The sequence below is a fragment of the Ipomoea triloba genome, chromosome 12, assembly GCF_003576645.1.
Source record: "Ipomoea triloba cultivar NCNSP0323 chromosome 12, ASM357664v1".
In the NCBI taxonomy this organism is placed as follows: domain Eukaryota; kingdom Viridiplantae; phylum Streptophyta; class Magnoliopsida; order Solanales; family Convolvulaceae; genus Ipomoea; species Ipomoea triloba.
In genome coordinates this window covers 9,464,989-9,478,939 of record NC_044927.1, presented here as the reverse complement: position 1 = coordinate 9,478,939, position 13,951 = coordinate 9,464,989, and the positions used below count along the sequence as shown (strand labels likewise).

Here is a 13,951-nt window from a genome sequence, read left to right as displayed (position 1 = left end):
TAGGCTTATTTGACCCTTCTTCCGGCATTATTTAATCCTTAATGGTGTTTAGGGCTCAATAAATAGTTAATCATTAGTTATGGATTAATAGGATGGATTAGGCATTCATATTATTTGTTAAGGGATAATTATAACTTAGTTATGGGTTAAGTGCTAATGATCGTGCTTATAGCTAATTAAAGATTAATTAGTGACTAGGTTATTGGTTAGTATTTAATCATATTGTTATGATTAATGATAGCTTAGGTAATAGTGACGCTTATTAATGCCTAAAGAGGATTATGGTTCAATTAGCGTTTAGTTATGGACTCCGAATAAGTATTTTGGTGGGCCAAATAGGGATCTTAATATTATTATTGTTGTGCTAGTCGTTAGTAATGGTATTAGACTCGATTAACTTTTAGGTTCATGACTATGGACTTGCTCATGAGATGAGCTTAGGATTGGTGATTGCTATTGGAATAATAAGTTTCAAGAGGTAATCTTCCATGTTATACTAAAGGTCATGTATCCGTATCCATTAATGAGCACATACCAAGTAAAACCCGAACTTCTTGAAGCGGCCACACTTCATGCTCACAGAGGCTAATCTTTTGTATCATGCACTGCATTATGCATTTTTTCAAAAGATCAGTTAAGAGTAAAAATCCATCCATATTTCAATGTAGAACCAAGCATCACCTTTCCTGGGATACAATTTTAATTAAAATTTTGATGCTTGCGAATCACATAATGAAGTACTCATCATCATTGAACTCAAGGTCTAACGTAATAACTTAGACGTGAGTTGAGCTTTCCTTCACTTGCAATTTAAATAATTAGGCTTTCCATATCCCTCAGATTATTTTGTACTTAACAACCCTGGACAATCTTTAAACTAGGATTTTATCATGTTGTTAATGTCGTACTAAATAATCATCAATACTTAGTAAGGCCTTTTAATTAAAACTACGTATTTAATTATAAGTCACCACAACCATATCCCTTGTCATAGCTTTGGTAAGCGATCCGCTAAATTAAACCGGGAACGTACAAAGTTCAGTGCTATAACACCATTACATAGGAGCTCCTGCACATAGTTATGTCTCAAGCCTATGTGCCTTCACTTGCCATTATAAACATTGTTATATGCCTTGGCCAGTGTAGAAGCGCTGTCACAGTGTACCAAACCTGGTGACATCGGTTTTGACCAGACCGGAATCAAATTCCTCAGCCAATCAAATTCTTTGTATGTTGAAGCAAACACAAAAATTCAGATCAAAGATGAATATTTCTTTTGAATATACTAAACCACAATTAATGGTTTTATTCAGTATTTCAAAAGTTCCTTTTAATGCCATCCACTTTGCCAATGGAATATGTTGATAGATAGAATTTTAATATTCTATCAATGAACTTGTAAAATAAAAATATTTAATTGATTATACCGGAACCCACTTTACAGGTTCCTAGTCAATAAATATTTATTTCCTACAAATTCTATAACCAAGAATTTCAATCACCATGCAGAACTCATTAACAATGAGTGATTTCTATAAATTAAATCAAAAATTAAACCTCCTCCATTTGGAATACCATCCACTTTGGAGAATAAACTGATAAGCGTTCTCCACTTAGAAATATCCATTCACTTTGGAGAATAAGCTTATACTGATAAACCTCTTTCATTCAAAAAATCCATTCACTTTGGAGAAGAAACCATTTTGATTTTTAAGTTTATACTTTTCATGTTTCTTCTAAACTAAAGAATCATACCATCATAAATCATACTCCATGACTTAAGTTGAAATTTCTTTTCACTAGCCAATTTCCATACTAGATAAACCAATAAACCTTTTGGCTTTCTTTCAGAATTTTAACACATTCTCAGTATGAGAAATCTTGTGTTAAAGGCATCAATAAAATTCATGAATTTAAACATTATGCATTTCTTATGCATGAAAGTTATTGTATGCCTTCATCAGAAATATCACACAATATTTCAAAGGTTTTCTGCCTTAATCAGAAATATAACAAAAATTTCCAAGGCTTTCTACCTTAAACAGAAATATAACAAATATTTCAATGTTTTTGCCTTTTCCAGAAATATATAAAAAAATATTTCCAAGACTTTTACAAGGATAGATATTTCTATTGTGCCAAAATACCAATAATAATTCATACATGAAATTAAAAATAATTTCATCTTATCATCATGTAAATCAGTAACCATGCATATGATACCAGAAATATTGGTGATGTAGTGTAGGGGTGATGGTGAATACGGGTGTGAATGTCAAACCACGGGGATTGGGGTTTATGGCACGTAGAAAGTTGCTACCTAAACTCTAAACACTAAGGTCTTGGAATCCATAAGGATCCAAGTAAATCATATTTGATTTTGGATTAAAACTATAGTATTCTTGGTGTTTTGGATTAACGGGAAAACAAGATTACAACTAGGATTAAATTCAATTGGGAAAGATGGGTTAGACTAGGTGTATTACTCTATTGATGCATTTAACACTAAAATTGGGGGATGAACATTAACCCTAGGTTCTTGAGGCAAGCACAAAGGAATCCAAGTTTCCACAAGGATTAGAACAAAGGTTAACCCATTTCCATGGTGTATCAACCTAAGTTCTTTAAAAACAAAAGCTTTGTAAGCCCCAATCTACCTCTATTTCCATAGAAGGGAAATTGAGAGATTGGGAAGGTTCAAATATTCCATCCAATTTCCATTGTAATGGAAGATTTTCCAAAGACAAACAACAATCATTGCGCATTAATTATTGAAAGATAGAACAAATATCCAACTCAAACTCAAGAAGCCTAAATGGGTGTTCATCCCCTTTATGCAATAATCACTTAAATAACATCAATAAGAGTAATAAACACCAAATCTAACCCATACAAGGGACTACTCACTCATTTCTAGAGTAGACATAGCAATAATAATATGCAAAGAAAGCATTAAATAGCAATAAATGTAAAGGAGAGAAAAAATGAAAAAATAGACCACTTTTGATATTAAATGAAGGGGAAGAGTTGGTGAAATCCACTCCAAATCTTCAATACAAGCTCCAAAATGTGTTCTCTAATGTAGATCTAAGCTATTCTAAGCTAATATTTGCTAGGGAAACAGGAGAGAGAAGTTCTACACTAGCTCGGGTTCGGAATTTTCTCAAAAATGCAGAAAAAATAGCTTTTATACTGTACAGGAACCGCGACATCCGGCCTAGCATCCGGCCGGTTGCTAGGCCGGATGGCTGGGCGAATTCGGCAACGGGGCATGCGGCCGGATGCTAGGCCGCATGTGTTCAAATTTCCAGCTTTCCTTCCGCTTCGCGTTCCGCTGCTCCGATCCTCTTTGAGTGAAATCTAGGCCTCCAAAGTTGTTCCATTATGCTCCAAGAAGCCTCATATTGACTCGCTGTGACCTATTTTATCTAGAAACATCAAACCACACAAACAAATCATAGATTCCACTCAAACTAAATCACTTTGTTGTCAAAAATAGTTAAAGTATGGGGTAAAGAAGGGGTTAAGAATCAAAGGTATCAATTGGTAACACCAAACTATACCAAAATTTGCAATTTACAGCACATCAAGATACAACTTAAAATATATGTATCTTATATGCATGCAACCGAGACAAAGTGTCAATATAAAAATATTTATATACATGCATAAACAAATCCTTGCATTTAACAGGCTATGCAAAACTTTAATGAATCACATGCATCATCTTCTAGACATGATACAGAACTTGGCCAGTAAGTAAAATAAACTTACATTCATGCCGATGCCGAGACAAATAAAAGGTACCGTACCGATTACATCCTGTAACTAGTATCTGCTTTTATACTCCATCTCTTCCGGCCTTTGATGCATTAATATAATACAACCACCATAGGGAAATATATATTTTCTTCTGCCAAATAAACCATGGCTAAGAACATGATTTATTTCTATGAAACCAGTTTTACACATCTCACTAATCATCTTGGCATAATTAATGCCTCATGATTATGAGTGAAGACGGAAATAAAACTTCATAGCATGTATTCCAACCACATGCACAACATGTACATAGCATGCTATGAACACCATGGAAAGACCGCATGAAATCTTCTTGTACAATAAAATGATAGACCCAAAAGTGATTACTATCATTCTTACCACCAATGCCAAAATTCACATTCCGAAATATTTCCGTGATGAGAAACTGTTCTTTCACGCCTGAAATCTTGTCTTCAAAACTTTCAAGACAAAACTAATGATTATGGTTTTAGAAACTTTAAAGCTTATAGATTGTTAGAAAATAATGCTGGTATTCTGTAATACATTTGAGATACAACAAAAAATACAGAAAAAAACAAGGGAACAAAACCGGATCATTTGATATCTTCAGGCATGTAATCACTTTCCTATAAGCTTTAAATCTCCCTCTAAAAAAGCAACAAGGTTCAAGATTTAATCTTATGGGATATAAAAAGATGAATGAAATTCTTAAGTTGTTTTGTTTAAGAATTTTCTATAGAACTGTAAGACTGCGAAATATCTTGGTGTCCTGCAAACTAATTGCATGATCATTGTCTATCTCTTTCAGATGTCTCTCTAAATATTTATAGATATATAATATATTTTGATTGTTAGGAGAGGTTAAATGGAAGTTACCGGCAATTCAAAGCTCCAACGTCCACAAGATATATCTGACTTTGAAAATATAATTACATGAACCATGTATAACATATACACTTTTCATAAGATATGTATCTTCGTAGGTTCATACACTGCATGCGAATTTATAATGTAAAATATATAAATATTATATATATTTATTACTCCATGCATGTTACCATGCAAAATAATAAACAAATAATATATATATGAACAGATACTACATTGTAATAGAGTCAGTAGTACTTAATATATATATATATATATGTGTGTGTGTGTGTGTGTGTGTGCGTATGTATATATTTAACATTATTCTTGTTAGAACTCATATTACTCTTTACTTCTATTGCTAGTTGGATTCTATAGTTTGTATATATTTCTCCTTTCTAGTCTTGTATAGGTTTGAACTCTCAGAATACAAATCCTAATATGGTATCAATCGCCAGGTTCCCGATGGCTGACGCCAGTTCTGCGGCTGTCTCGTCCGAGCGAACGGTTTCGGATGTCGTTGCTCCCTCTTTGCCGAATTCCTTGTTTTCGGCACACCATTTTGTTAGTATTAAACTCACTGCACGGAACTTTCTTTTCTGGCGTGCGCAATTGGTTCCGTTCCTCCATGGGCAGAACCTAATGGGATATGTTGATGGTTCCATTCCCGCACCACCTATGTTGCTGCCTCCTCCGGCCGGTTCTCCCGCTGCTGCCGCTACAGTTAATCCGGCCTTCGCTCCGTGGTTTCAACAGGATCAAACCATCCTGTCAATGATTATTTCATCTTTGTCTGAAGAAGTGATGCCCCTGGTTCTTGGCAAAACGACGTCCATGGCTGCTTGGCAGTCCATTGAACTTGCGCTAGCTTCCACGTCTCGGGCTCGAGCTGTCCACCTTCTCGGTCAGCTCTAGTCGTTGCAGCAAGACGAGGCCTCCGTCGCCGATTACCTAGGCCGGGTGAAGGTTCTCCTGGAAGATCTGGTTCTTACTGGTCGCCCCGTCACGGATGATGAGATAAATATCTATGCTCTTCGCGGTCTGCGGTCGGAGTTTCGGTCGTTCGCCACCTCGCTGTCTTCTCAGCCTTTGCCGCTCACATTGGAGGAGATAGCCGACTTACTAGGCGCTCAGGAGTTCGCCCATGCCGCTGAGTTCTCGCCGGTCAATGGCTCACCGTCGGCAGCTCTAGTTTCCCGTCGCGGCTCTGGTCGCGGTGGTCGCCGCGGTGCGCAGCAGTGGCGCGGGAGTGCGCAGCAGCAACAGCGTTCTGCCTCTGGGTTTTCGCAGCAGTCCGGGCAGTCTTGGCGTGGATCCGGCTCGGGGTAGTTTGGTCAACCGAGAGGTCGCGCGCAGCAGTCACATTGGCGTGGTGGTCGTGGCGGCTCGCGGTCTGGTTCGCGATGTCAAATCTGTGACTTGCCTGGGCATACTGCAGTGACGTGTTATCGTCGGTATTCTGATGGCTCGCAGGCTCACATGGTTTTCCAGGATTCGCCTGACTCGGGTGCGTCCTTCGCCTCACAAACTTGGTTCCCTAACACTGGGGCCACAGATCATGCCACGCTGGATAACCGTGGATTCACTACATCTGAGGACTACACCGGGGCTGACACTCTTCGAGTTGGTAATGGTAAGGCCTTATCTATCTCTAGTGTTGGTCATACATCATTTTCCACCCCTTCTCGTTCTTTTCATATGTCTCGAATTTTGCATGTCCCTGGATTATCTGCTTCGTTACTTTCTGTTCAAAGGTTTGCGTCTGAAAATCGTGTATTCTTTGAGTTTCACCCTTCATATTTTGTTGTGAAGGATATCCGCACCAAAGCGGTGCTCCTCCGGGGTAGAAGTTCGGGTAGATTATACTCTTTACTGGTGTCCTCCCCATCTGCTTTTCTTTCGGCTCGGGCGTCGTCTTCTGTGTGGCATGGGCGTCTTGGCCATCCTCATCACCGTGTTCAGAGTCAAATTTTGAAGTCTTGTTTAGTTAGTTCTTCTTGTCGTTTAGATTCGCTTTGTACTGCTTGTCAATTAGGGAAATCTGCGCGTTTCCCGCTCTCTCGAGTTCAGTCCTCTAGTTCGCGTGTTTTAGATTTGATATATACAGACATTTGGGATCCTGCTCCTGTCTCTTCTATTAATGGCTATCGTTATTTCATGATTTTTGTTGACGATTTTACTCGCTTTACTTGATTCTTTCCTATGCGTTTAAAATCGGACTTATATGCTATTTTTGCTCAATCTCGCTCGTTGGTTGAACGTTCTTTTGGTTATTCCATTAAGTTTATTCAGTCTGACCTAGGTGCCGAGTATAAAAAGCTTCACTCTGAGCTTCTTAAACTTGGCATTTTTCACCGACAGTCGTGTGCTTACACTCACGAGCAAAATGGTCGCGTTGAGCGTAAGCACCGTCATATTGTTGAGACCGGTCTTACTCTACTTGCTCATGCCTCTGTTCCTACTCGGTTCTGGGAGTATGTTTTCGAGTCTGCTGTCTATCTCATTAATCGTATGCCCACACCTGTCTTAGGCAATAATAGTCCCTACTTTATGTTGCATCGGTCGCAGCCCACTTATTCTTTTCTGCGTGTCTTTGGTTGCTTGTGTTTTCCTCATCTTCGTCCTTATAACCGTCACAAAATGAGTTTCCGGTCTGCCCTGTGTGTGTTTCTTGGTTATCCTGATTCTTTTAAGGGGTATCGATGTATGGATTTGAGCACTAACAAGGTCTTTATTTGTAGGCATGTTCGTTTTGATGAACATGTTTTTCCATTTGCTGCTAAGCCTGTTGTTGATTCACCATTACCGCCTTGGGGTGTGGCCTGTGTGTCTTCTTCCGCTCCTGGTGCAGTGGTGGTACCAGCACGTGTGAGTCCGCCTGTGGTTGCCGCATCTCGGGGTAGGCGAGCTGCAGTCTCTCGTCAGGTGCCTCGGGAGCATGGTTCTATGACTCGTAGCAGGGCGCGGGCTGAAGGGGCTTTGTTAGTTGCTTTGTCTGTTGAGTTATGTCCTCTAGAACCTACCTGCTATACTCAGGCTGTGCGTTTTCCCGAGTGGAGGGAAGCTATGGATGCTGAATTTAATGCACTGTTGCAGAACAAGATTTGGAAGCTTGTGCCGGCTCATTCCGGTATGAATATTGTTGACTGTAAGTGGGTCTTTCGCACAAAGCGAAAGGCGGATGGTACGATAGAGCGACATAAGGCTAGGCTTGTGGCTAAGGGTTTTAACCAGGTGGCCGGCCAGGACTTTTTTGATACGTTTAGTCCTGTGGTTAAGCCGACCACGGTTCGTTTACTGCTTTCTCTTGCCTTGACTTCTGGTTGGGTGGTCCGGCAGCTTGACGTGCATAATGCGTTTTTGAATGGGTCTTTAGCTGAGACTGTTTACATGTGTCAGCTGCCGGGGTATGCTGATCCAGATTTTCCTAATCATGTCTGTTTGTTGCAGCGATCCTTATATGGGCTTAAGCAGGCTCCGCGTGCGTGGTTCACGCGCTTGCATACGTTTTTGCTGTCCGTTGGTTTTCAGGCCTCCAAGACGGATGTGTCTTTGTTCATCTATACACAGGGGGAGCTCCGTGTTTATTTATTTGTTTATGTGGATGATATTTTAGTCATGGGGAGCGATTCTGCATTGGTCTCGATGCTTATTTCCAGGTTGTCCTCTGCTTTCAAGATTCGTGACCTTGGTAGTCCGTCTTTTTTTTTCTGGGTATTGAGACAGTACCCACTGAGGTAGGGTTATTGCTTTCTCAAAAGCGTTATATGCTTGATATTCTGAAGCGGGCAGGTATGTCTGATTGTAAGTCTTTAGCTACCCCGATTCCTGTGTCTCGTTCCTCGCCTGCTTCTTCTGGTTTGTATGCCGATCCCACTCGTTACAACTCGTTACAAGAGTCTTGTTGGTGCCTTACAGTATCTTATTGTGACTCGTCCTGACTTGTCAGTTGCGGTTAATCTGTTGTGTCAGCATATGCATGCTCCCACAGAAGACAATTGGGCTCAGCTTAAGAGGGTTCTTCGGTATGTTAAGGGGACTACGTATCTCAATTTACTACTGCGCCGGTCTTCTCATTCTGTCATTCATGCTTATTGTGACTCTGACTGGGTTGGTTGTCCTGAGGATCAGAAGTCTACGAGCGGTTTTGCTGTCTTTATGGGGTCCAACCTTGTGTCATGGATGTGTAAGAAGCAACGTACTGTGGCTCGGTCGTCGACAGAAGCTGAGTACAAGGCTATTGCGGATGTGTGTGCTGAGGTTACCTGGGTTGTTTCTTTGCTTCGTGAGCTTGGTGTGCCTCCGGTTTCTCCTCCGAAGCTGTGGTGTGATAATCTCGGCGCCACGTATATGTGTGCCAATCCCGTGTTTCATGCTCGCACGAAGCACATTGAGATCGATTATCACTTTGTTCGTGATAAGGTAGCTGTGGGTGAGCTTCAAGTCAACTTCATCTCGACTAAAGATCAGTTGGCAGACATCTTTACCAAGCCCCTCGCTGCACCTCGGTTTACTTTTCTTCGTGACAAGCTTCAAGTCGCTGCGCCTTCCTGAGCTTGAGAGGGAGTGTTAGAACTCCTATTACTCTTTAGTTCTATTGCTAGTAGGATTCTATAGTTTGTATATATTTCTCCTTTCTAGTCTTGTATAGGTTTGAACTCTCAGAATACAAATCCTAATCATACTCATGCAGCACATATAAGCCAACGAATTACTTTGGCTTTAACAATTCGGTGAAGCCACGAATCATGAAGAAAATGATTAAAATATTTCAATTGTGGCACACCCGAATTGTTAAATTCAAGCCACATTACCCCATGTACATAAAGACCCCTGAGGCGTCAATTTCCAATTCTTCACCTGAGGGCCGAGGCGAACAATTTCTACACGAGTCGATGATTTTAATTCTTCCACCGAATCCTTATGCAATGATTCGAACTAAATCTGTCCGAATTGTTAAATAATGATTCGTGCATATCAACACAACATACGAATCGTTAATTTAACCTCTCGTATTAACGCCTCGGTCTCGGAACTAAGTACTTTTTGGTTCCAACTGTACGCAATATTCATATTTCCCAATTTACTTTTTACCAAACTAGAATAATAATCATAACTCCACAACTCCAAATATTATTTAAGTTTACATGATAATCCATCTGAAATATTAATCTCCATTACTATATAAATATCCAACATCCACAAGGCCGTGCGAGTGGTCGTGAGGCCAGTAAAGCCCATAATTATTCCGCGACCATCAAGATAGCAATACCCCTAATCTAGACCCATTCTTTTATCATATAGTTTATCCCTTGTTTAATTTGTATTCCTATAAGTAAAACCCCAAAAATATTAGTTTTATTTCCATTCCTGAATCTTAGTTGCTTGGATTCTAGTGAATTTCAAATTAAAACCTTAGTGCCTAAAATTTTACATATCATATAAGTATGTGCCATATCCCCAATGCTCAGCGGAACGATATTCACACCTTCATTTTCACTATCACCATTTTACTCATCACCGCCTATACTCAACTTTCAAATGGCCTCGTTGATATCAATTATGCATATAAAAGTAGCAAGAATTAGCGCTTATTAACTATGTTGATAACGATTAATGGAAGTTGAATAGTAAGATTCTTGCATTTTGTCGTACGTAGCTTCTACATATCGGCATTGAGTTGGTTGAAAAAGTGTTTACATATTCATAGGAAACTTTAAATTTTGTATTAGAGTATTAGACATTTGGATTTGGAGCGTTGGATTGTTTGAAATATAGAATAAGATGACTGAACAAATGGAATTATGGAAGTATCATTGTATGAAACATTGCATCAAATTATGAATTCAGTGAGTTGTGTCGTTTGTATTTATTTACTAAGTAAACAATTGTGTAGTTATTTTTTATTAGTAATTTTGTTTGATATAAATCATATAATATTATTTTACTAGTTAAATTATTATTTTAAGTGTAAATGTGTATTTGTATAAAATTTTAATTATAAATTTATAAATTATAATATCTTTGAAAATTCACAGTAATGGAATTATATGATAATCATAAATCATAAGGGATACTTTTTTATATTTTTTATTAATTTCTTGCAAAAAGAAAAATTCTTGTATATATACTAGTTTTACATGGTTATAATAGGTTAATGCCCAATGTTTATATTTAAATAAGTATTTTAAAGTATGTCAAACCAATATTGTATAGGAAAAATTCATACATAGGTAATTGAATGTCAAAAAATTTTTTTTTATTTAAATAGGCATTTCAAAGTATATATATATATATATATATATATATATATATATATATATATATATATATGAATGCAAGATAATATAGGAGATTCATTATAATTGTCACTAAAATAAATATCTTATTCTTGTATGAGTATTTTGATTTTTAAGTATTACGTGAATGGTTATTCTTTGTGTTGTAATTAGCTAGCTGTGACTTTCATATGTATGAATATTTCCCTCTATTTTGTTCAATTGTATCTTAATAATAAAACAGCCAACCTCTATTCATTCACAATGAATACCAGTTTCTCATCCATCACTCTAATTAATGAATTCACTTTCACTGATTGCATAGAAACAGGTATACGTAAAAATTACAAATTAATTACGAATACAAAGAATTTGAATTCATTATAAAAGAAGAAGAAAAAAAATTGGATACATCATTGATAATTAATTAATGTTGCTTCAATTCCTGTGCATATATGCCTGAGTGTTTTGTAATTAAGGTTTGTTAGAAGACCTATTGTACTTCATGTGACTCTTAACAAGCTGCCCTGCAGCTATTGCAGACATCAAAGAAAGCTCCCCAGCTAATACTGCTCCAGCAACCACGGTGGCCAACCTTCTGGAGTTGGCTCCGGGCACTTTGTTGCTAGCACCCTTCACTCCTAGTAGATTCAAGCATGCGGCCTGGGAAGCAAGCTGAGTTCCACCCCCCACGGTGCCTACCTCAATGGACGGCATGGTAACTGAGATGTGAATATCTTTCCCTTCATTAACCGCCTCCATCATGGTTATACAGTGAGAGCTTTCAATGTTTTGTGCGGGGTCTTGTCCTGTGGCGATGTAGACGGCAGACACAATGTTGGCGGCATGGGCATTGAATCCCCCAAGAGCTCCAGCCATGGCAGATCCAGTGAGATTCTTGAGCATGTTGAGCTCTACTAAGGAGGCAACATCAGTTTTTAGCACTTTGTTAACTACTTCTTCCTTTATTATGGCCTCGCAGACCACAGACTTACCCCGGCCTTCAATCCAGTTGACAGCCGCAGGTTTCTTGTCGGAGCAGAAGTTGCCAGAGATGCCAATGATATCCATGTCGGGGAAGTCAGTCTGGAGGAAGTCCAATACGTTCTGGACGCCCTTGGATACCATGTTCATCCCCATGGCATCGCCAGTGCTGCAAGTGAATCTCATGTACAGATTCTTGCCGGCAATAGCGCATTTGATGGTTTGGAGGCGAGCAAAACGACTAGATTTATTGAATGCGGTAGCAATGGTGTCGAAACTTAAAGGGTCCTCCAAGAAAAGCTTCAACTGCGCGGCTCTTTTGGCGGTGGAGAATCTCACCACTGGAGCTCTAGTCATCCCATCCCTTAACACCACACTGGTTGCGCCTCCGGAGGCATAGATGGCTTTGCAACCCCTGTTTGTGCTGGCCACCAAGCAACCTTCCGTGGTAGCCATGGGTACAGAGTACTCCTCACCGTCAAGCAAGAGCGGCCCCGCAATACCTACCGGAATCTGTACGTACCCAACTGGCATCTCGCAACACTGACCCAGAATTGATTCATAGTCAAAACTCTCCAAGGGAAGTCCGTCTAAAGATTTGCCGGTTATTCTCTCCAAGGCCTTGCGACGGATGGCTGCAGCCCTCTTGCAATCCCCTAACTTTGACTCCAGGGAGTAGGATGGAATCCGACCTTCCGCAACACCTTTCACTATCTCCTCATCATCGGAAGAAATTATAATTGGATCAGATTTGATAGCAGCAGGAGGAGGAGGAGGAGGTGTGACTACATGGTCATCATCATTTTCTTTTTTCTTCTTCAGAGTAATCTGTTTTTCTTCTTCTTGCTGATCTTGTAGAGGATTGGAGCCAATGCCGAAGAAGCCCAAGAGATAAACAAACGAAGCAGCAAAAGCGAGGAGGGCAGCCATCTCAGAGCTTGAGATAACATGGAGAGGCTTGGAGTGACGGATCTTGTCGCGCCAGCTAACGAGCAGGAAATAGACGGCCGCAAAGAAGACGGCGTTAGTAAGGTAGAGAAGCAGGTTGGAAGGTGCAGGTGCAGGATTTTCAGAGAAAGAATAATCGATATTGGTGATGGATTTCTTATGTTTAACTGGAGAACTAATGGAAGTGGAAGTGGATGTTGGGGGAATTTGGATTTGCTTCAACTCCATCTTGCTTTGCTTAGCTTAGATCAGAATTATATTAGATCGATCTGATCTTACCCAAATTCAACAACACCTACTACAACAGCTTAATTTGAATCTATGATATGATTACAAATTTGTTGTTCTGTTGTTGGATGGATGAATGAATGAATTTGGTATGTATCTCAAGAAAACCTATATATTTATACAACTCATATTTCTAGCTTTAATTTTGTGTACTTTCCTGGAAATGATAAGAGAGATGGAAATTAATTATTGGTTCAACATAGTTAGGCGGCTCCCTCATCACTTGACTGCAGTCAGCAGTCCTTAATTGTTTTGTTAGCACGTGTGAAATTCAGCTCCCTGTATAAATATTCAATGCTACTGCGGCATCTTAATCTTATATTCAATATATTATTAGATTATATATAACATATTTACGCACACTTACTTGACTGCACCCATTTTTTAGGCTTTACTTGTGGCAGCACATCACCACGAGTGAAATTCAGCAGGTTGACACACTAGTGAAAGGTTCAATTTAATAAAATTAAATAACACATACAAAAACTGATCAGATTGTCCTATATATATCTTAAAATAAAATTTTCTAGATCTAGCCTAATAACTCTTTTGCGAAACAAAAAACAGTTATTTACTTGCATCTTGTGTACTTCTTTAGTTATTAGTTCAAAAGTTTTAAATTATGATATCATATTGTCCAATCACTCAAGGAAAATGTGAACTCTAATTCTCCAATCACTCTAAGAAAATAGTTGAATTTTTACAAATTTGTTGTAAATTCGACCAGGCCTTCTTTTAGCCCAATTTACTGGGATGGTTAGTTGTACGGTAACTGCAACAATTTTACGCAAAAATAATAAGAC

At 39.0% G+C, this 13,951-nt stretch overlaps 1 protein-coding gene across 1 annotated transcript; it reads right to left on the bottom strand.

Annotated features, from left to right (window-relative positions):
* Positions 1 to 11,210: 11,210 nt before the first annotated feature.
* On the bottom strand, positions 11,211 to 13,234 carry LOC115998206 (3-hydroxy-3-methylglutaryl-coenzyme A reductase-like). The gene has a single exon (XM_031237703.1). It carries the CDS (start codon positions 13,086 to 13,088, stop codon positions 11,403 to 11,405), a length of 1,686 nt encoding a protein of 561 aa, XP_031093563.1. The 5' UTR covers positions 13,089 to 13,234; the 3' UTR covers positions 11,211 to 11,402.
* Positions 13,235 to 13,951: the final 717 nt, after the last annotated feature.